Source organism: Lissotriton helveticus, chromosome 3_1 (genome assembly GCF_964261635.1).
Source record: "Lissotriton helveticus chromosome 3_1, aLisHel1.1, whole genome shotgun sequence".
Taxonomy (NCBI): domain Eukaryota; kingdom Metazoa; phylum Chordata; class Amphibia; order Caudata; family Salamandridae; genus Lissotriton; species Lissotriton helveticus.
In genome coordinates this window covers 448,852,516-448,874,985 of record NC_136061.1, presented here as the reverse complement: position 1 = coordinate 448,874,985, position 22,470 = coordinate 448,852,516, and the positions used below count along the sequence as shown (strand labels likewise).

The 22,470-nt window shown below is 43.0% G+C and overlaps 1 protein-coding gene across 1 annotated transcript in view; it reads left to right on the top strand.

Annotated features, from left to right (window-relative positions):
• Positions 1-22,470, top strand: part of LOC144822599 (pleckstrin homology domain-containing family M member 3-like) — a 539,479-nt gene that overhangs the window by 88,997 nt on the left and 428,012 nt on the right. Inside the window, exon 2 of the mRNA XM_078680327.1 lies at positions 1,709-2,650. Coding sequence (XP_078536453.1) covers positions 2,038-2,650 — 613 coding nt within the window. The 5' untranslated portion in view covers positions 1,709-2,037. The remainder of the gene's footprint in view (positions 1-1,708; positions 2,651-22,470) is intronic.

Sequence of the window (22,470 nt, the reverse complement as noted above, 5' to 3'; positions counted from 1 at the left end):
TCATCCCCTTTTCATAGCCTGATTTTCTGCCTAGACAAGTTTTTAACGAGTTCCTTTCAAATATTATTGACACATGTTGCTCAGCCTTAGCCTTCGCCCGTGATAAAGGCCTGGACCACAGACACTACTGCTAAACATTCCTCTCAAATTCTCTTTCAAATATGGGAAGGAGCCTTTTTGTGCCAGCTATTCAATTCTTACTAGTCTACCTCAGTCCCCCTTGGCAGTCCGGTTGACATGACAAACTTTGCCTATCTCCATTACCAGTCCAAGCAGTGTTGATCCACCTCATTGTGGCTCGAGGGATGGTCCTCTTCAGTTATACCCATTGAGGGTTGGGTGTTTTTTTTCTTGACTATTCCCCTCCATCGGCCCAATAGTGCTTTTACCGGCAACCTTCCTGAGCAACCTTCCTGAGCCAGGGCAAGTCCATTGGTCCTGGTCTTTGAGATTCTGGCAGTGGCTCCACACGCCCTTCCCCGTAAATATTCCAGTGCTTAGCCGACACAGCTTTTTTCAATGGTACACGCAGCTACTAGTGTTTTTATTGAGTTAACCTATAATATGTGCCAGTACTATTACTTTTTGTTAACAGGATTTTCATTTATCGCATAAGCTGTAAAATATATTACTGGATAAGCAGTGCTATTTTTTTATTACATCTCACTCACTCTCTCACTTCTACTATCAGTTGTTTTGTTCTTTTATCAAATGTTATATTCACTCTGCCCAGGAAGCATGATCTTTGGTTCTGTCTCCCCCCGAATGAAATGGTTTGTCATAAGATATATATCAATTTTTTTAAGCATTTTTTTTTTATTAGGATATTTTTTATAGTAGTTTTATTCCAATGTTATGATATGTGAGCTGGTTGGATACTTGATTGTTTTATGTATTTATTGTACTATTTGCTTATTATACAGCACGCTCAATATAAGATTTACCCTTGGGAGGTAGCGATGTATAAAGAAAGAATTTTGTATTGTATGTTAAATGTGTCTTTTTTTTAATTTATTGATGTGTTTTTGTGGACCTCGTAGGAGTTCCAAACCAAATAAACAAATTGAATTGACTTTAATTGTACTTGCAGACTTCTAATAATGTCACTGATTTGTCTTCGTGAAATGCTATGACTTCTCTTGTTCACTGCAGCCTTAAAACTGTCGCATCAAATTCAAGGATGCATTATTTACTCACTTATGCCACTTTTTTATATACTGTAAGTAAAGAAATCCATAAACAAAAGGCAGTATACGGTACCCTTTAGGCCAGTAGGCAACCTACCCTAGATCTCCCCAAATGTCCATATTTTGATATTACCTGGTTCCTATTTTGTGCAATTACTTGTTTGCTTTATTTTGTTTTAAACATGAACATCAGAAATCAGGCTCCTTGTGTTAAATTATTTACAACTTCATGTGAATTGCTAGCAGCGATATCAGTGCACACATTCTTTGCTCTCAGACTTTTATCTCCAGCAATAAAAATGATTTCCTTCGCTCCTTCTTATCTGGTACCACACCCTTCTCTGACTGGGCTCTGATTCAGCAAAGCAAATACATGTGTAATCTGTAGGCTGGAATACAATCATAGCCCTTTGTCCAGGGCTAGGAAAGAGGTGACTGAAAGTGTGGGAAAAGAATGATTAAGCGGTCACAATGGTACTTTGCTCATGTTTCAATAAAGTGTAATGTGCTTTATTTCACAGGAAATCAAGATAGAGTCGGTATAGAGTCCACAAGATGTTGCCTTGCTCGCAGTTTCACCACCAAAAGCCATTGACAATAAAATAAAAATGGTGAAAGCTTGGAAGAGTTGCACATTAAAACTTAACTATGCAAATAAAACCACATGCTTAAGATAGGAAATGGCCATCCACTCTACTGGTGCTCATGCAAGCTGTGAGCACCCATTCAACAAATTCAAGAATAAAGAAATTCTGGTGGGCAGGGCCCTTTCAAACACATCCATTCACCTTCTGGTTCCTACTTGAAACTTTTCAATAGAAGAAAGCCAAATCTGTTGGCAGGGAGTGAAATGGAGGCTCTCGAAGTTGACGACATTAGCCCGGCCTTGGAGGCTACTGAAGACTTCTTTAGTTCATTTGATAACAAACTGGAAAAACCTGGGCAGCAAACCGATGTTTTTGGGATCCAGGAGGTCCCGGAACTCTTGGGACATGAAGTATTGACAACGTTGGCAGATCGCAACAATGCACGGAATGACAGCTCTTCTCTGGGCAGAGGTAGTACTGTTTGGGAACACTGTAAGAGTAGCTTTCTGGACACCAAAACACAGAATGGCTTTCCTACCAAAGATCAGTTTGTCTCACCTAGGAACGCAATCCCAGATAACATTGCCTTCGCGGAACAAAGAGAGCCTTCTTCTTTTAATGTCTTCAACTTGTGTCAGCGCCGGAGGGACCGGCCTCATTCTGTGAATGATACACTAGCAAATACAAAGGAACCCTCAAAATTTAAGAGAGGGCACAACCGATCGCGTTCAGATGCTAGCCATGTGAACTGGGATATGGTCATCAAGCCAGCACCTCTGCAGCGCTCCTCAAGCCAGGGTACGCATCGCAACAGCCTATCTGTAACATCACCTCGCAACAAGGAGATTGCCTCTGTAGATGCTGAAGGAAATACAGGTGAGTGCCAGTATTTTTGGGGTGCAGCAAAAGTTTGATAACTTAATCAATTGGGTAGAATGGTGTTGATCCATCATTTGTCACAACATGGCCACAATGGGGAACTAACAAATGGGCAAGCTTTCTAAACCTCCATGTCAGTGTATTATAGTAAGTAAGGAAAGCTAGCATGAAAGTCTAAATTAGAGGGTAAGTCTATGTGGTGAGTTTAGTTAAGTCTTCGCAGAATGTTGGAAGGGCACTCACCAAGAGGCAAGAAAATCGCTGTATGGGTTACATGATAATAGTGTATCCTATTAACAGTCTACTTTTACAAGATGAAATCCTTACCACAACAGCTACTGAAAATGTTTTTTATTTTAAATTCTTCTCTCTCCCAAAGACCCAATTCTACTTCAGCATTCCACAGATAGGAATATCAAAATGCATATAAATAACCAGTTAAGCTCTCACATGGAACCTCCTCAGTGTGCCTTCTCTACAGTTTTGAGGGGAAGCACAATAAACTGTGATAGAACGAGACAACAACTAGAATGGAAACTGAGTTCAGCATGTGTGCTGTAGGATGCAAGGCCAAGTTCTATGTAGTGGTTGTCACTATGGAAAAAATGGTTCATTTTCTTCATTAATGTCCTTATTTTCTTTCAATGTTGAAGAAACTGCAGGATTATGAGGCAGGCTCACTTGCCATCCATGTTCAATTTGACAAAGAAACAAAAACAGGACTGTATGGAAGGCAAGGAAATGTTCAATAGAATCTGACTTTTGTTTCTTGCCTGGTGTGGCTTTAATGTGCTCCAGACTGCATGGGCTATCACATTAAACCCTGACATATTTGCTTTTCCCATTGCTTGTTCTGTCAGCCAGTATGCGCATAATGAATTTCAGACATGCGTTGTGCCTTTCTGCATCCGAATGGCAGTTTTTATTAGCACCAAGGAAAGGAATAACTTGTTTTTATAGCATGCTTCAAACTGCACTACTGCCATTTCTAAGCAATTGCGGATTCTGATGTTATCCAATGGCCTCCCTCTCCCGCTGGCCACTAGCCCTTGATTCCTCATCTGGACTTTAATATGCACTCCTCATTTCTTCACCCATCCATATGGTTCCATCACATCCATGATTTGGCCTAGTAGTATATTTAACTGAAGAATATAGAATTGTTCCAGACCATGCGTATGGCTGAGGTTGTGCCTGAGTCACCCAATTCTTTAAGTAGGATTGGCTATAGTAGTGTTGCCTGTGCTCTTCAATACTGCGTGTGTTCTGCCCCTACTTGGATACCCCAGTCCACGAGCCATTTCCACAAAGATTTCATGGCCAGTGGAGGCAACAGTGGTGAGAGAGCTTTCCCAAAGGGTGCCTCTTACCAGCACGTAGCCCTCCAATGCCCTTCATCTGTTTTAACAATTAAATTAGGCAGATCAGCCCATAAAGTACGTCCCAAAATGAGACTCTCTCAATTTACTTTTGATATCTGGCGCAGCAACTTCATGCTTCTGGGGCACTGGTAGTCATGTATGAAAGGAACAACATATTCACACACATAGACAATATTTTTAAGTGAGTCCACCTCACAAAAGACAGTTACAACTGCCGACATCTAAAAAAGGTAACCAAATGAGCATATTTATAGTTCCCTAATTAGTCTAGTATCACAGTAATTAAGTATTGGACCATCATAGTGGCACGCATTATTTCCTCTAAGTGGCATACAGTATTTTCTTTGAGAGTAGAAGTGGAATCAGAGGTCTCTCGGAGAAACAAGTTACCATGTTTGACTTTCTACATTTTTCAAGCACCCACATTCTGTAAATCGCTGTATCACATGGCTCGGTGGTAACATCATTATGGCTAATGACCAGAGGTAACCATTGCTTGTTATGTGAACATGGGCAATACCTTGTGGAGTACTTAGCAGGTCTTAATGCTAAGCTGAAAGAACACTCGGCCAAGTGTCTGCTCATTTGAGTTGACCACATTAGCATGGAGTGTTTCTTTGCAAATGAGACCAAACTCCTTTGCATGGGAAACGTGTGCACTACTGGCCGTGAGATACAATGGTGGAATGAGTATCACCACTGTGTTTGGTGTTGCTGGTGTTATCGCAGTGCCGTGGGTCCTCGGGGTGTTATCTAGTTAGTGATCCTAACAGTAATGGAGTGTAGCTCTAAACCTGCTTTCTGCAGAGGAGCTAGCCTAAGAGGACCCCTCCATTGAAGAGGGACACCAGAGTAACATGGCTGCAGTATGGCCTGGCAGACAGTATCGACACTGCCATCACCCTTCCAGCAGGACAACGTTTCTGTAGCCCTTATCAAGACCACTCACCTTAGCGGGTGGAATTTATACCCTAACATGGGTGGGAGCTCATATTTTACCATTAAAAGCTACATTTATTATCTAGAAACTCGCTTGGATCCAGGATAGTATTACTGTATTTCAGCTGCCATGAGTTTCTTTGTTATCGCTTACAACACTGTAATTTATGACAATGTACTTGACAACTAGATGAATTAATGATACATGTAAGGTTATATAATTCTAGTTTTCCTCTTTTTCTCTCTCTCTCTTCCTATTTCCTTCCTCTTTTTCTCTCCCTCTTCTACTTCTCATAAATTACAAAATACAAATTTCTGTTTTCATAAAATACTCTTTTACATAGCTTCGGTTATTGGTTTAATTGTTACACAGTGCATTATCTTTCTATTTATTTACCTTATGTCTGTCTTACATATTTACGTAGTAATCATATTATAGACATGGTAGCTATGCTGTACCTCGTGCTGAAAATACTTTAATAAAGCTTCTTTAAACAAAAAAAAGCTACATTTGTAAACGTTTTAAACGTTTTGGATTGTCACCTTCAGTAGTGCCTGAAAAGCAACTATGTGAAATGTCTGAGTTGTCAGGATGTAAGAAAATCTACAAATGCTGCTTCCTGAAAAGGGAAGAATTTCGGACAGTGGTAGGTAAATGGCCATAAAATGTGTTTTCACAACCACTAAATTAATGCAAATGTTACCGAAATTATTTTATGTTTTTGGGAACATAGTTGAATCTAACTTTATCAGAACCCGTTTTGTAACTACTAAGTTGCAACACTGAATTAAGAAGCGCACTAGCTCTGCTAAAACCCATTATTGACATGCAGGTGACCGCTTACAATAATCTTTTAGTCCTGCCTGTAATTGGACCCCCTTGGATGCCTTCCGAATTGGCTCGCGGTATGCATCTGCAAGGCGAATTGTGGTTATTGTTACGTCTGATGTTTACCCAACCCTAAAAAGAAGATGTTTCTGTTGATTTTCGATACAGACAGTTTATTCAATTCGCAGGACAGTAAACACAGCTGACATTACGACAGGCAGAAGCGACAATGGTGACCGGGTGCTGCAGATAACAGTTTAAGCCAAATGTTTCATACTCTTTCACAAACACATACAAGTGGAAACTCCTCCTGAAAAGCTACCACAACCCACCCGGCAAATAGTTGAAACTATCAGGGCCTCTTGATGACTAGCAAATCTCCATCGTTTAACATTTCCGAGGCCCAAAATTCTGAATCAGTCATTACCACGTCACTTTTTTTGCTAATCACCAGGTACGGAGTTTGTTAATCAAATTATGGACAACTCGATAAAGGCCATGAGCCTTCTGTAGTGTATAGCACGACACGTTCTAGTGTTGAAGAGTGTGATGTACTACACTTCACACCCACCCATTGCAGGCGTCACCAGTCAGGTGACCCTGAAAATAAAAGGGGCAGGGCGCATGTGCCCTGGGCGAGTTCCAGTACCCAGCTACGGTGTGTCTGTGTCCATGTTTAGTAGCACGTTGGCCCAGGGCCCACAACAGTACAATGGCGACGAGCTTGTCGATTCCCGCGTGTGAACTGACATCCGTTGCCTGTCTTGTCGTAAGGAGAGTAATGGCCAGAACATAAGGTACCCCGCATCTGCTGGCAAGAGTGCGACGGCTGACACATGCCTCCCTCGATGTTTGAGGCGTGCCGCGCCAACATTAAATAAGGCCCCACTCCTGCATATGAGACCCGCGTGGGTGAAGAGATGGCACCCACCAGAGGAAAGGTTGCGTCGATCGCCCACTGTGTGAGGGGGCTGTGAACAGGCAGCTTGGCAAGCAGCGGCATTCCCTGGAAAAAATAAATAAATAAACACATAGATGGTAGTGACGCCTCCAGGCAAACCACAGTACAGCGCGAATGCCACTCACCGTGGGCTGAAATCGCGCATCTACCCCTGCAGCTATGAGGAGAGGCGCCCACAAGGAAGACACGGCCAGCAACTGAAAGAAAGCAGCAGCAGCCCATGTCTGAAGCGGCAGAAAAACACTGATCGGCATCGACTGGGTGAGCGGTGGGGGAAAAACAATTTCCCCTGCCGCACAAGCGTTGAAGACAGCCCATACCGGCATCGCAGTGTGTTGTAAATGGAAGATCCATAGACTAGATGTACAAACACGGTTACTTTATTTAGGCTTGGTTCCAGGTAGATGAGAAGGAGAAGATGAGTAGATAAAGCGTAGCCCCACCAGGAGCAGCCTCCCTGCTGCTCAGCCTGCATTCACCAACTGACACGCCACACACATCCAGGCATCCAAACATTCTATGAGGTCATCACACATTCCAGCTGAGCAGTAGGGAAGAGACAAGAATTAGTTTATGACACATCCTCTTTCCTTAGGGAATAAAACAACAAAGGAGTGCAATAGTGGAAATGTCATTCCCCACTTGGGGAAGAACAAAATTGCGAGGGTATGACTGTGGGATACACACTGACCCACAGCCTCCCCATAAAAGAGTAAACTTTTATGCTAGAGAAAATAACTGAGGCGCTAATTGCCCCCACAACCTAAAGAAAAGGAACATTAACCTCCCCATTACGGGTACACCGTAAAGTAAACATCAATCTAGGAAACTAAATTGGAGCATTTGACTGGCTCCACAACCTCCCCAATGAAGGGTACACTGTAGGGTAAAACATCACCCTACAAAACCGAATTGGGCATTGACTGGCCCCACAACCTCCCCCAAAAAACTAAAATTGAAGCATTTGACTAACTCCACAACCTCCCCAAAGAAGGGTACACCATAGGGTAAACATCACCCTAAAAACTAGATTGGAGCATCTGACTGGCCCCACAACCTACCAAAACCGGTACACTCTACACTAAACCAAAACTTGGCTTGAACACATACTGCTCCATACCACCTCCCCATGACAGGGTACACAGCAGGGTGAGCGTCACCGCAAAAACGGAATTAAGTCACTGACTGCCCCCACAACCTCACTACATTCATAACCGGTGAAAAGATTGGTACAAAGAGCACCATAGACTGAAAAGGAGGCAGCGACCACACACAAAACCTACTCGCGACAGAGAACACCACCCCCATGACCTCCCCAAAGATGGGTACACAGTGCAGTAAAAACTGGAAGGAGGGTTGCTCCACAACTGATATGGACCCTAAGCACAAACTACGACCCAGAGCACACACAGACTAAAATCAAACATGCATTATAATGGCCAGCAATATAATAAAAAGAAAGTCTCAAACTCCGGTGAGCCGTCTCTCACCCGAGGTCATCACCCAAAGAGAAATCCCTGCCCAAAAGCTGCAAGTAGCTGTCATATTCCGATAAACTGTTGCGGAGTGACTTCATCCTAGAAAAGTAAAACCCCAATGTAGTGTGTCTTGCAATCTAGTCCAAAATGGTTGACCTGCCATTTTTAACAAGGAACAAAAGTCTCCATAAAGAACCGGATGGCTGCCCCACGGGTGTGCCAAAAGTTGAGTCATGGCCAAGGTCCAAAATAGGAGAGTACCTGTAGTTACAGCTGTGGTAAGCAAGTGAAGAAACGCAGACGACCTGTGCTTTTTTTGACTTGACGATCACCCATTTTATCAAGAACCACCTGCAGCGCAATAGCGGGCCATCAGCAATGCACCGTGCAAGACTGCCAGACGGCTGCCTCCCACAATACCTCCCTTCCTGTCAGCAACCCTCCTGCCTACAAAGAGCACCTACCTTGCCACCAGCGGATCACTACACGAAGTGCAGCCACGCCCACAGCCACAACGCCCGCGGGGGGCTCGGCATGCAGCATGAGAAAGGCTGCCACATTAAGAGCATTTGCGCCATCTAGTGGCCAAATGCAGTGCCACACCAATCAGGGACCCTGCAAATAAAAGGGGCCAGGCGCACGTGCCCTGGGCCAGTTCCAGGACCCAACTACGGTGTGTCTGTGTCCATGTTTAGTAGCATGTGGGTCCAGGGCCCACAATACTGCACCTTCCTACCCCTCCGCTGCCTCCTCTGCAGACGGGAGAGGCACATAATTGGGCCTCCTTTGATAAATGATATTTCTTTGCATTGTATTGTAATTGCACTTGTGTAGTAGTTACTACCCCAGACTAGCCCTTGAATCGCTTTACGACGAGCACACGCTGCTTCGGAATTCAAGATCAGTGGTAAATCCAGTGTTTGCTGTTGGTTATGGTTATTGGGGTAGTCTTAGGCTCTCAAGGAGACCATTCCATGAATTTATTCCAGAGTCGTGTGGTAGATTTCACTGTTAAGAATTAGGTGTGAGCATTAGTGGAGGTGCTGTTTGTAGCCACAAGTTCAGGTGAAGGAGAGGATGAGCCTCACTGCCAATCCAGTGCCAGATCAGGGACTAGAGGACATGGTCCGAGCTTGGCTGTATCCACCTTCATAGGGATGGCTGAGGCTATCATATGCTCTTTTAAAGATGGTGGTCAGGTGATCATTGACATCAGAGGACCAGATCAGCATAGGAGCATAGAAATGCTCTTGGGGGGGTTCTTGGATGTGCTCCTGCTTTTCCATGGGTGGCTTCAAGATGTGCCCCATGTGAATTCCTCAAGTAGTGGGGAGCGACCCGAGTTGGGTTACCTAATTGTTAGTTCTTATTGCACCTTAAGTAAAATGGATGCAATCAATTGATTTTACAATTTTGGTCACAAAAAACCCCTTCCACATCACATTTAGCTGCTATGTTGAATGTCTGAATGAGTTTCAACAGTGACATAACTCACTCAGTGCTTACCTGAAGGTCAGTATGACGTGATAAGATAGCAATCAGTTTCCTTGAACCCACTGACTATCAAAAAAGGAAAGTATTAGCCAGATGATATACATGCTTACGACAGGTACTTTTAAACTCTGTTGATCAATATTTACCTCAAAGAGAGGAAAGATTGGTCCGGGAGCACCGTAAAGTATTCCCGAACATCCACAACTCTAGTATCCATGTCTGAGGTTCAGCAGCAAGCATTGGGCAGAATAGATTTGGCAACTGCTCTGTCTTTCCGTTTATTGCGCCTAGTAAACTGTCCTATGAGGGGGAAAAAGAGTGCCAACAAAGTGCCTTTTTCAACTGGGTAATAAGCAATGCAGTTTACTACATTAAGTGGTAGATTTAATGAAAGGCAGGTCACAAATAATGGATGATTCAATCCAGGTACTAATAGGTTGCATCTCAAAATTCCATTTTGCTGGAGGGTCACAGAACAACTTGACTAATTAATATTAATTAGCCATTTCACTCTTTGTGACCCTCCTACAGTTGGCGAGGACAACAGGGACTGTAGCTTGACAGAAACAGCAGACCATCAACCCACCCCGCAAGGAAAACATGTTTTTAAAACAGTCAGTGTTCCATAAAGGTACAGGTGCAGATTTAAAAAATCCATCGATTTGAGAACAAGTCTATGGAAGCAAGCAGTCATCCTCTGAACCACTATGTCCCGCCCAAGGATGTCTGACACAATTCGCAAATGGAATAATGTCCAACATGGTCTGCTTCTCTTTTGACCCTCCTTTGAGGAGTCAGTAACTTTTAAATTGTTTCCAATGATAATTAAGGTCCCAGTTCACTGATGCATATTTCATTATGAATCACGACCAGGAGGGGATGAGCCTTTCGCGCCCCTTGCTTTTGTGATTCAAAAAGGCTTTATCGAATCACAGCAGAGGTTTGAATCATTCAATTAAAAAAAGCATGTTTTGTGAATCACAGGGGTTGCTACCACATTCTGCTTTAATATATTTGACCCTAAGTACTTTTGGAATCTGCTGCAGAGCAGATTTAGGTCCACTGTTTCCTGGACTCTGACTACTCCCTGGAGGATTCTGCAGTCACTGATTTGATTCCATTGTACTCTCCAAGAATTCGAGGCGTCTGGCTCCACAACGGAATGAACGATAGTCACTTGCAGAATATTTTACTTATTTAATATATTTATTGTTCATACTGTTACTTGCATTTTGTTTTTAGTTTGCATTAGGCTCATTCGACCACGAAGTCGCTCAAGGAGTGGCTTGGATCCACTTTGGTGATTTAAGAGCCTGATTTAGATTTTGGCGGATGGGTTACACCTTCACAACGGAGATGAATATCCCATCCGCCGAAATACAAATTCTATAGGACATAATAGGATTTAAATTTTGGCGGATGGGATATCTGTCACTGTTTTGGCAGATTAACCCGTCTGTCAAAATCTAAATCGAGCCCTTAGTTCTCTCCCCTATTTTCCTACACTCCTGGGTTATTGCTCCAACACTCCATTCCATTCACTAGCCACGCCTGTTCTTTTTTTTTTTTTGTCCTCATTTCACCATTGGCTAGTGCAAATAAATACTTACAACCCCATTCCGTCCTGGGCACCCAGGGCTGATGTTCTTGCTTTCGCCTGGAGCCGACCCGGCCTGCCCCTTCGTTCCGAGGCATGGTGTAATCATAGGACCTTTTTGGGGCTTTAGACCAGCCTCATTTCTCTTCCCCATTCTATCAGAGGTTCCCAAACCGTGCTATTTACATTATGTGTCATATCAGATTCTAAACATGCAATTCTCAGTGCTGCTCGAAGCCAGTTTTCATATAAAGGAGGACTAGCATCTTTCCATAGCTTGCAGATCTCTCTATGGACAATGAGAATAAGGCTAAAGAATAAAGCCACTTGTACCCCCCTTAATCCACTAATAAGATCAGTGTCCAAACCAAACGAAACTCTAACTACATTCAAACTCAGTCTAGTTTTAAAAATACTCTCCAAGGCCTTCTCCACAGTAACCCAAAAAGGACCCAAGATAGAACAATCATAGAAGACATGGATATCATCTGCCTCAGCGAGTCCACATCTAGGGCACAGAGGGGACGGTTTCACAAACTTTGCAATTTTTTTTCGGCGTGTAGTATAGCCTGTTGATAGTAAAAAAATGATTTTTCTTAAGAGAGGCAGACCTAACATACCTATACAAAATTTGAAGAGATGTATCGTAGAGGGTAACTGAGGCATCCTCCAGCCTAGAAGAGTTCTAGATTTGATATAATGGGGGGGCCTGTGTTCCCGGATAATCTGGAATTTTTATTTGCCCAGATAAAGCTGCCTATTTCCCCCTGAATTTTCCCCAGAATTTTATCAGGAAAAGACAGAGGTATCATATTAAACAAGTATGTTAATTTAGGCAAAATTACCATCTTGACCAAGTTGACACGGCCATAAATAGTCAAAGGGAGGTTCTGCCATCTCTTAAACAGATGATCAATATCCTTTGATACCTTCTTAATGTTTGTCTGCGCTATAGTATTGAGATCTGATGTTATTATAATGCCCAAATACCTAAACTGGCTACTTCGAACTCCCTCCCAGTTGTCAACTCCCCAGCACATTATTTCGTTTTTTGAATTATTGATCAAATAACCAGAATAGGGGCCGAAATCGGTCATTACCTCCTCCACTCTAGGGAACACTTTGGCCGGGTTGCTGGTATAGACTAGCAAATCATCAGCGTATAGGGCCAACTTAGAGCTGTAATTCTTGACTCTAAAGGGTGTAATCAAATCACCAGTCCACAAGGCCTGCACCAGAGGCTCGATATAGAGGTCGAACAGGAGGGGCGAGATGGGGCACCCCTGCCTAGTTCCCCTCTTTGTTTTGAAACGCAATGTCAAGAAGCCGTTTAATATTATCGCAGCCGAGGCCCCCTCATAACACCCTCTCAATGTTTGGATAAAGGTTACACCAAACCCCATGGTACTCAATACATCCCACAGGAAGCCCCAGTTGACACGGTTGAAGGCCTTCGCAGCGTCATATGCAGCCACCGCCAAGGGCTCCGACCGTGCCTCCGCTAAATCCATACTACCGATCAATTGCAAGGTCAACTCGTGGATGTATCTTCCAGGTATAAAGCCTTTCTGGTCAGAATTGATGAGTTGTGGGGCCAGCTTAGACAATCTCCCTGCCAAAACGCTGGTAAAGATCTTATAATCTGCATTTAGCAGGGAGATAGGCCTAAAAGAGTCTGCCTTAAGGAGGTCCTTCCCTGGTTTCAATATAAGCACAATTGTGGACTCTTTCCATGATGGCAATGACAGTTCACATAGCCTTGGCACCAAGATATCTTGAAACTTCAGAGAACGCCTGTTCTTGCCATGAACAACCATTTAGCGGACACAGCTTGTTGCCCAGACTGGATTTCTCTGTGCTGCTGCCTGGACTCCTACTGCTGCCTTGAGGTTTCTGGGAGTTTTAGTCAAGGTTTTGAATTTTTTATAATGTCTTAGCAATTGAGGTGTCTGACTCCACAACTGTTCCACACACTAACATTTTGTTATTTTATCCATTTATCGTTCATATTATTTTCATTTTGCTTTTAGTTCCCAGTAGGCTCAACCGTTGAGGAAGCTTGGAGGTCGACCAAGGAGTTGCTGCCATTCCCCTTTTATCCCCATCTCACCCTATTTTTTACACCCTGCACCTCTAGAGATTGAACCTATTCATTGGCCATGACACATATTGCAATGAACAACTATTATGTGGCTGTGTGGAGCGAGTGTGCTGGCGGCTCACCAAAGGCAGACTCGTCATCTGTCTGTGCTTTGCATTAAAAGCAATCCTGGCCATCGTACTTCGCTCACAAGGGACTCCTAGCATACACCTCAGCAGTGTTACCTACATCTTTTATCAGCATGACTTCAAATGGGTGGTTAAAGCTTTAGTATTGCCAAGTCTTGATTATGGCAGCTCTACTCTTTGCGGTCTCCCCAAATAAAGCTTGGTCCCACTTACGGCTTCCATTAATGCAACAGCCAGACTGATTACTGGTACAAAAAGAAATGCTCACATGTCCCAGCCTTAAAATCCCTAAACTGGTTACTTTATGAAGCTAGAATTCAAATAAAGATCGCTTCTTGACTCACAAAGCACTGCACTTCAAGACCCCCATCTATCTGACTCACAAACTTGAATTATCAGGGGATGGCCATCCGTCTCGAAGTGCAAATTCACATCTCTTGAAACCTCAAATCTTCCACAAAAAGAGAACGAGTAACAGAGCATTCTCAGGCATGGCCCCAAAGATTTGGAATTCCCTTCCACCAGAAGTTCGTGGAATCCCATCCACTGCTTCCTTCAAAAAAGAAGTGAAAAAAATCCTAATGCTGAAATTCCTGCCTTAAAGTCCTGATTCATCTGCCTCAATTCTGCTCTCTTTCTAATGCTATGACTGTCCAGTTCACAGTTACACTTCTAGGTTTAACAGTGTGAACAGGCCACTCCACAACTTTGTATGTAATTTATGGAAGGTTGTTCGCTATCTTTTACTTTTGTGTAATCCGGTGTTTAAAAGGATTGGCAGGCTATAATCCTACTGGTACTGTGTATATGGCCTCTTCTTATCGGATCTGTCCGGTTTTGTTTTTAAATGCTCTGAATCATGTTGCTGTCATGCTCTCACCTTGAACCTATTGGTAACGTTTGTCTTGAACCTATTTGTAATGTTTGTTCTTGTCACACTTGGTTATTATACCTACCTCACCTGTGGAGCGTTCTCATACCTTCCTGGGTCTTGATCGCACTATACAAAACTTTATAAATAAATAAATAACTGATAACAGTCGCTTTTTCTTGTTATTACTTTGGCTTCTCCTCTATTCCTACTTAACCTCCGTCACATACATATACTGCAACTCATTTATTATTAGCTACTAATGCGTCAGACACAGCAGTGAAATGCTTTCTGATCAACTTTCGGTCTTTCCCAAGCAACATCTGGATAAATCTAATTTCATCAATCCCACTAACCGGACATCTTTTTCCCCATTGAAACCTGGTTTAAAGATACTTCATCCCCCAATATCGCCTCGCCTCAGCCATTCCACCTTGCTACTCCATGGTTTCTGAAAAAAATACTAAGGTAAACCTGGCAGAGGATTGGCTGATTGTTTTCAAATCCACTTACTCTTGTACTCATTGAGACCCTGAGTTTTGGCTAGGCAGAGTGTATGGTCTTTGCATTTACTCTGAGCACTGTAAATTATTTCCCTGAAGCTTTCCCGTATGGCCCCTCTGTCTGCCCATGATCATCATTTAGTAAGATATCAGAAATTATGTAAATGTTTTTGTCCTAGGAGATCGTAAGTTTTACTGCCATGATCTAGAAGTGGAGAAACTACTACTCTCCTAAACTCACTCAATAGTTTAGAACTCGCTCAAAGGGTCTCCGCTTCCCCCGCCCCCAAGGCTAGGCACCCTTTAAACCCTATTTTCACCAGCCACAGTCTTATGACACTGATGGATACATTTCCATTAACCTTGACATATCACTATGCAGTTCCTTTTACTATTCCTGATCCAACCAACTCTTTCAGCCAAGCTCCTCACATACCTGTTGACGTAAAGGGATCCTGGATTAAAGTTAGGCAAGATACATTTGTGAAAGCACTTGCCTCCCTTCCCCCTATTGCATCTCATGATCCCTCCAGGACAGCCCAGCAATTTAAACTCGGATTCTTGGAGGCTCGTGACCCAGTCACTGTGGAAATAGGGTTTTAGTAAATAATTATCACTGGCACATCACTAAGTAAAAGTGTCTCGATTTGTTTTGATTCTATTAAAAAAAATATTTGTTTCCATCACACTTCAGAATTACAAAAAAAGAATTTCATTTGTGATTTGTTTTTTAACTGTTCAAATATACTGAAATATGTAGACTGTCCATTTACAGGTATTTACGTTTTGTTCTGTTAGACAAAAAAAAGACATCCTACAGCTTTTCTTGTCACACTCCTTGTACTCCAGCATAGTTTACTCCTCTTACTTTGTAGTCGGAGAAAGAAAAGTAAATACCAATCTCCAAGTTAAATCAATAAGCAGTAATTTGTCAGAAAACATAGCCTGACATTTGACTCTGTCTTTGAACACATAGTAAATGTAACAAGGCTAATACAAAATGTAAATGCATCTTTATTGCTTATTCGCATTCTGAACTTCAACTTGGGCAATTCAGGGGCTGCTGCTCCACCCGCCACATCCCTACTTCCAGCGCCTATGTCTGCTTCTTGGTATACCAACAACCTACATCTGTAAAAGTGAGAACGTAAGCATCTTGAACACCAATAGCGTTTAACGTAGGACACAAATATTCATTTACAGAGCAGCCATCAAAAAGTAGCAAAGCCTCATTTGTACAAACAAATGCCAAATTCCTGGCCCAAAAAAATCATGACTTCTGCAAAGTTACAGCTCACCATACCTCCATCGTGAAAAGCCAGCTGCATACTGAGACTTGTAACAATTCTGTCCTGCAGTCTTTGGAGTTCTGCAATAACCTTTCCTTCTTTTTCCTGAATGAAATCTCTTCTTTGTATATAGCATTGTTGCTGCAACATCCGCCAGAAGCTTTTCCAGTTGTGGATGCTTTATTGAATAGCCTTAGCTTTCCCTATTTTTCTGAGCTAACCATACACAGAATCCAGTGGGTGATAGATTCCATAAAATCTGGATCCTCGCTTGACCCATTCCCTATGAACATATTTGTATGAGGTTCTGATATCTTAGTCCCCATTCTCTAAGAGCTATGCAGTTATTTTCTCTGTTCAGGCATAATGCCTGACTCTTCGATGGAAATGGGCACATGCACCGCCCTTATGAAAAAACCTTCGGTCAGCCCTAAAATCCTTAATAATATCCAACCAATCTTGCTACTACCTTTCCTGCTATGTTATTGGAGGAAGCAATCAACAGACAAATGTCCAAGTTCCTGAAAACCAACAACCTTCTGGATGTCTGTGCAGTCAGACTTTAGCCAGCTCTCAGCTTGAAGACAGTGTTACTGTCAGTAATGGATGACATTTGAATGTTGCAGAATCAAGACATCCCTGCTGCCTAGATCCATCCGCATCATTTGAGATGATCTCCCACAAGGTTCCACTATCTTCTTTAGTAGAGGTTAGCCTTATTAAAGGCTAACCTCTACTCTTCTGACTTAAATTTGGCAGAAAACGAGGAAAGCAACATCAGGCCAGGTGTTATCACACTGAGTGGGAGTAAGTTGACTAAATCGGGATTTCCAAGAACAGCAAGTAAAACACTCTGCATTCTGACACTCATTACATCAAGAAAAGGCTGGCAATATATCGGTGGAAAATGGCACAAAGATAAGGAATTACAATACCAATGACACCCAGTCTTAGTAACGTTCTCCTTCACTCACTGTAGTAAACGGTTCTATACAGTAGCAACAACAAACACATCAGAGGGTGATGATTTATATCATGGGGTCCATGATACCAGTAGTGATGCTTCCTCGTGACTGATCCTGAGGGGCTCACATGAGGCAACGCTGGATTACCAACCCTCTGCTACTCTACACGGAACTCATCTTGTCACTTCAACTTGCTTGTCCAATATATACCACCGATAATTTAGTTTTAACTGTGCTACTGATAACAACTTCCAAATGTCCTCCACAAGATATGCTTTCTTCCTACAGGCAGGTGGATCCGGTGTTAAAAACATCTTCCTCCTCATTTACTTTGCAGGGAAAGCGGAGGGATCTTATAAGAAAAACGTACCCCAAGTGCTGTAGCAAGAGTGCTATATGCCTTAATGCACCGAAGGAAAATGGGGTTTTTGCCTTGATGTTGAAAGTGAACGAAAGTCAATATTGGGGTGCAGGGGGGACCTCAAATCCTTAGGGCAGGTGAAATTACTGCTCCTGTGACAGCTACACCCCTGTCTACACCATGAAAGATTAATTTCCTGAGTGGAAGAAAAAAGCAGTGCCTAAGGAGTTTGAGTTTGATCATGAGATAGTCTGACAGATCCAGGATTTTAAATCCTTTTAGGCAAGGTAGCCTTTCAAGATTTTTGAGCTGCAGTATCAACTGGTCGCGAGCAGTTTCCTGTCGGCAGATGCTTGAATGCAAACACGTTCAGTAGCAGCAATGCGGTGACATGGAATCAGTCAGCCACAATTACATTAGACACATCACAGAATCTATCCGTGTTATCCAGTTTTATGGCCTTCATTTTGAAATTAGGCTGGAAATTAAGTTGAGTTTAATGGCCAGTCTCTAGCTCATTAATAGCATTAGGCTGCAGCCCTAGTCCACATTGTGTACCCTGCAGGCACTGTTCAACTGCAGCTTGACTGCGCTGCTTTCAGAAATTGATTTTACTATCTGAAAATGCACCGTACATTGTGTTTTTATGCAGCGGCTGTGCTTTTATAATGTTTTATCATTAAACCCTGAAGGATTCTAATGACCCTTAAGTGAGGGTGGATTAACACTATAAAAGGCATGATATTGATAATGACCTCATGGCCATCTGCTTCCATACTGGTTATGTTCTCTTAATCTTGAATAGCGTTGTTGCATTGAGGACAGATTTCCATCCCAGTCTGAGCACTAAAGCTTAAAATAAATGTTTGTATTTCAAGGTATTACCATGACAGGACTCCAGCTTGTCTTAGTTTTTTGTGCTTAAATATTTAGATCCCTGTTTATAAAAGTATAAAAAAGACTTGCCATAGATGTATCATAGAGATGACGAGATGCTCTCTCTCCCTGGTACAAAAAAAATAAAAACAATACACATCTAATATATGTTGCTAATGCTTACCTGATTAGTCACAAGCTTGTTTTAATCCATATTGAATTTTAGATGGCTAAACAAATTGTCAACGTAGATACTTTATTTGTATATCATAGACAGAATCTCACAAGACACATGCGTGCTGCCATTAACATCATGGTTAAGACCCTGATCGGAGTCTTTTTTTTACAAAAAATGCATTTACATTTATTATTTTTTTTAAATCTGTTTATTGATTTTGAAGAGCAAATAGTGCACAAAACTGACACGCAGGGCAGTGTACTGCCAACGATAACAAAAAGAAACACAAAATAAAACAAATTGTGATTGCATGTGTCGGATATTTACATACCACATATCAAATACCACTTGTCATTTACAGCAGCAAACAGAACACATATGTCGCAAAGGTATACCCATTAGCTATCCCGCGTTATGTCATCTTAACTCTTCGCCAACAGATATTGCCGTAAAGGCCCTCAGATGTCTTTGGGTTTAGAAGAGGACGGCAGTTCTTCAGCATACAACTCCAGAGTCTCTTTGCAGTATACCATGTCCTTTATCCAGTGCTCTACTTTAGGGACTAGTGAACTCTCCCAGGTCAGCGACACACGCCTTTAGCAAGTAATAGGGCAATTCGCAGAAACTTCCCCTGTGTGCCCCAAACATGAGGAACGAAGCATAACAAACATACAGCAGACGTGCACTGCAGAGCCTGACCAGACATCTCTTTCATACAATTAATGACCTCCACCCAGTATTTTGCAACTGGAGTACAATCCCGGGCTAGGTGCCAGAAATCTGCATTGTATGCACCACACCTTTTACAATTACCGGTGTCTCGGTGTCTCGGAGACCTAGTTTGTGTAGTCTAGCCGGGGTGTGATATGTCTGGTGAATGTATTTAAAATGGATTATCCGGAGAGTACCGTTAGGGGTTAGCCTGCCAGTTAACGCGCATATATGTTCCCAGTCTGGGGGGGTAAGTGGTGGATCTAGTTTGCTATTCCATCATGCCAGACTACGGTCTTCCCCCTGCACTCGTTCAGCCCGCACCGCCCTGTATGGTTTTGTTACTACTTTTTTTGCTTTGAGGTTGGTACCAGCAGAAGCTGCAGAGCTTGCAATTGTGGTGGTTCTTCAGGAAACGTGCGTTCTGAGCGTACGTTTTAAGCAGTGCAATGTGAATCGGAATAGCGGTGTCTGGATAGTAACGTACTGCAAATCATTAGGTGTGAGAAAGTGCTCCTCTACAAAAAGGTCCTGCATGTATTGAATACCCACTGTCTGAAGCAAGCGGATTGGCCCCGTTTCTTGTGCGACTGATAAGGCGGCATGATGCGCAATAGGCAGAGCTGGAGCATAGAGCGGAAGCTTGGCTGTTAGCTTACCTATAGTTTCCCAAACAGCTATAGTGGTGTCTACAGTGTTGATCTCTGTCTGTGGCGTGCCCCTACGCACATGCGTGATGATTCCGGTCAAGGGGGTGGGATGCTATTCCCCGTCTTCCACAGCAACGTGCGGTGTAAAAGCGTGCGGTTTGAACCAGTAATAAGCATATTGCGCCTGCGCACACAGGTAGTACAAATAGAGATCTGGTGCACAGAAGCCGCCTTGAACATAATCCAACTTGAGGGTGTGCCATCCAATTCTAGGTTGTTTGCCATTCCAAATAAGTCGAAGGAGGTGAGTGCGGAGTGTGCGAAAAAACGACATCGATAATTTGATGGGACATTGTTAAACAGATAGAGGAATCTCGGCAGTACTATCATTTTTATAATAGCAATGCGATCGGCCAGGGAGAGCAGTAGGGAGGCCCATCTGTCAACTTGACGTTCCAAATCTACGCACGCCCTACCATAATTTTCCCTCACCACAGTCTCCGGATCGCGATGTACCCAAACCCCCAGATATTTCACTGGATCTTCTGACCATATTAGCGGGTATTCCATCTCTGGGGGTTTAGTGATCGGTGTCAGCAGGACTACTACCGATGCATCCCAATTTATTAGCAGCCCAGAAAACAAGCCAAATCTAATATATTCCCTCCGGTATAGGTTTGGGGTTCACGAATGAAAAGCACCATATCGTCTGCATATAAAGAGATGCCAATGGGACGATGATTAAAGTTGAGCACAGCCGCCCTATGACGTTGTCTGATCACGCACGCCAATGGCTCCAGCATTATGGCAAATAGAAGCGGCGACAGGGGACATCCCTGTCGGGTGCCCCGATGTATGGAGAAAGGCTGTGAGGTAAGACCCCCAACCCTTGCCGATGGGTCAGTGTACAGAAGCTGCACCCAGCCTAGAAAGACATTAGGGAACCCCATGCGCCTTAAGATGGAAAACATATAACGCTTTAGCCGCATCCAACATGACCGCATCTGCTGGGAGATCAGGGGATGGGATATGAAACATTGCAAACAGAGTTCTTAAATTGTGAGATGTAGACCGCTCCGGTATAAAACCGGACTGATCGGGTAACGCAAGGTTGGAGCTTAGTAGCAAGTATTTTAGCTAATATTTTGGCATCAATATTGATAAGGGACGGTAAGAGTCGCAGTGAGAGGGAGGTTGTCTTTTTTAAGTAATGTAATAATTAGGGCCTGCCTCAGTGATGGAGGCAGTATGCCACTTTCATGGGCCTCCGCATATGTCGCTAATACATAGGGTGTTAACAGGTCAGCATATTCCTTATGAAATTCCGCTGTGAGTCCGTCCGGACCCGGTGCCTTTTTATTAGGTAGGGAGCTGATCGCTGCTTTTACATCGGCCTCGTCAATTGGTAAACTCGGGTATTACCGCTGTCCATCCGACAGCCAGGCGCAGGCTATATCGGAAAGATAATCCCCCAGGACGGTCTCATCCATACTCCCTCGCAAAGTGTACATCATGCATTAACATTTATTAGTATAAAACTTAATAACATACACACTAAACAGACGTTACTCATTGGTAGGTGTGCAAAATGTGTGGTGTTTTTGTAAAGTGCAAAAACACATACATGTATGGAGGCTTCTGTAATACTATTTTTGTCAATGTTTTGGCACAAATCACTGATGCCTAAATTACCAAGATTCTGGTGTGAATAGGGGTAAGCAACAGAGGTCACCACTAATAAAGGTGAAACCCAGTTATCTCTAGGTACTTTTCTTTTATCTGGATCCCACTGTTTTTTTCCATGAAATTATCTTATTTAAGAATTCCCTCCATTGGGTATGCTAGGAGGTCGAGTTCGCCCTGGTGGTATTGCCCAATCAAGACAGAGGTTGCCTATGATGAAGCATGTCACACTATATAAGTGAGGCTTCCTCTTCCAATAAGATTGGTCTTTCTTCTCCTCTGGTGCTTTCCCCTATCCACACCAGAATCTTGGTAATTTATATGTCAGTGAGTTGTACCATAACACTGATAAAAATAGTGTTGCAGAAGCCACCATACCTTTGTGGTTTGAGCCTTTACTTTGGGAGGCCTTGTGGTGGCGTACACTCCCCCTCTCCTTAGGTGTTTTGATTATTTGTAAAGTTGCAAATCCTCATTTACATGGATTCATAATTGCTTATTTGATTACCCTGAAAGTGTAGGTGACACGGCACATCTGGTTTTCATTGAGCCCAGCGAACATGCTGGTGTTCATGACTTACTATCTGGTTAGTCCGTTCCTAAAGTGAGCTGGTTTGACTGCCGCTCAGTCTCGGGTCGCCATATGTGGTGAGTTTTCTGCATGTAATTTTGTGAGATGCACCTGGTGCGGGGAAAAGGCCACCAAAAAGTGAAACTATATCATTAACACAAGCAGAATGGATGTTTCAACCACGAGGTGCACAAGGAAAACATTATATAAGTAAAGTAATTTCACACTAGTAGGACCTGCAACTTGGGTC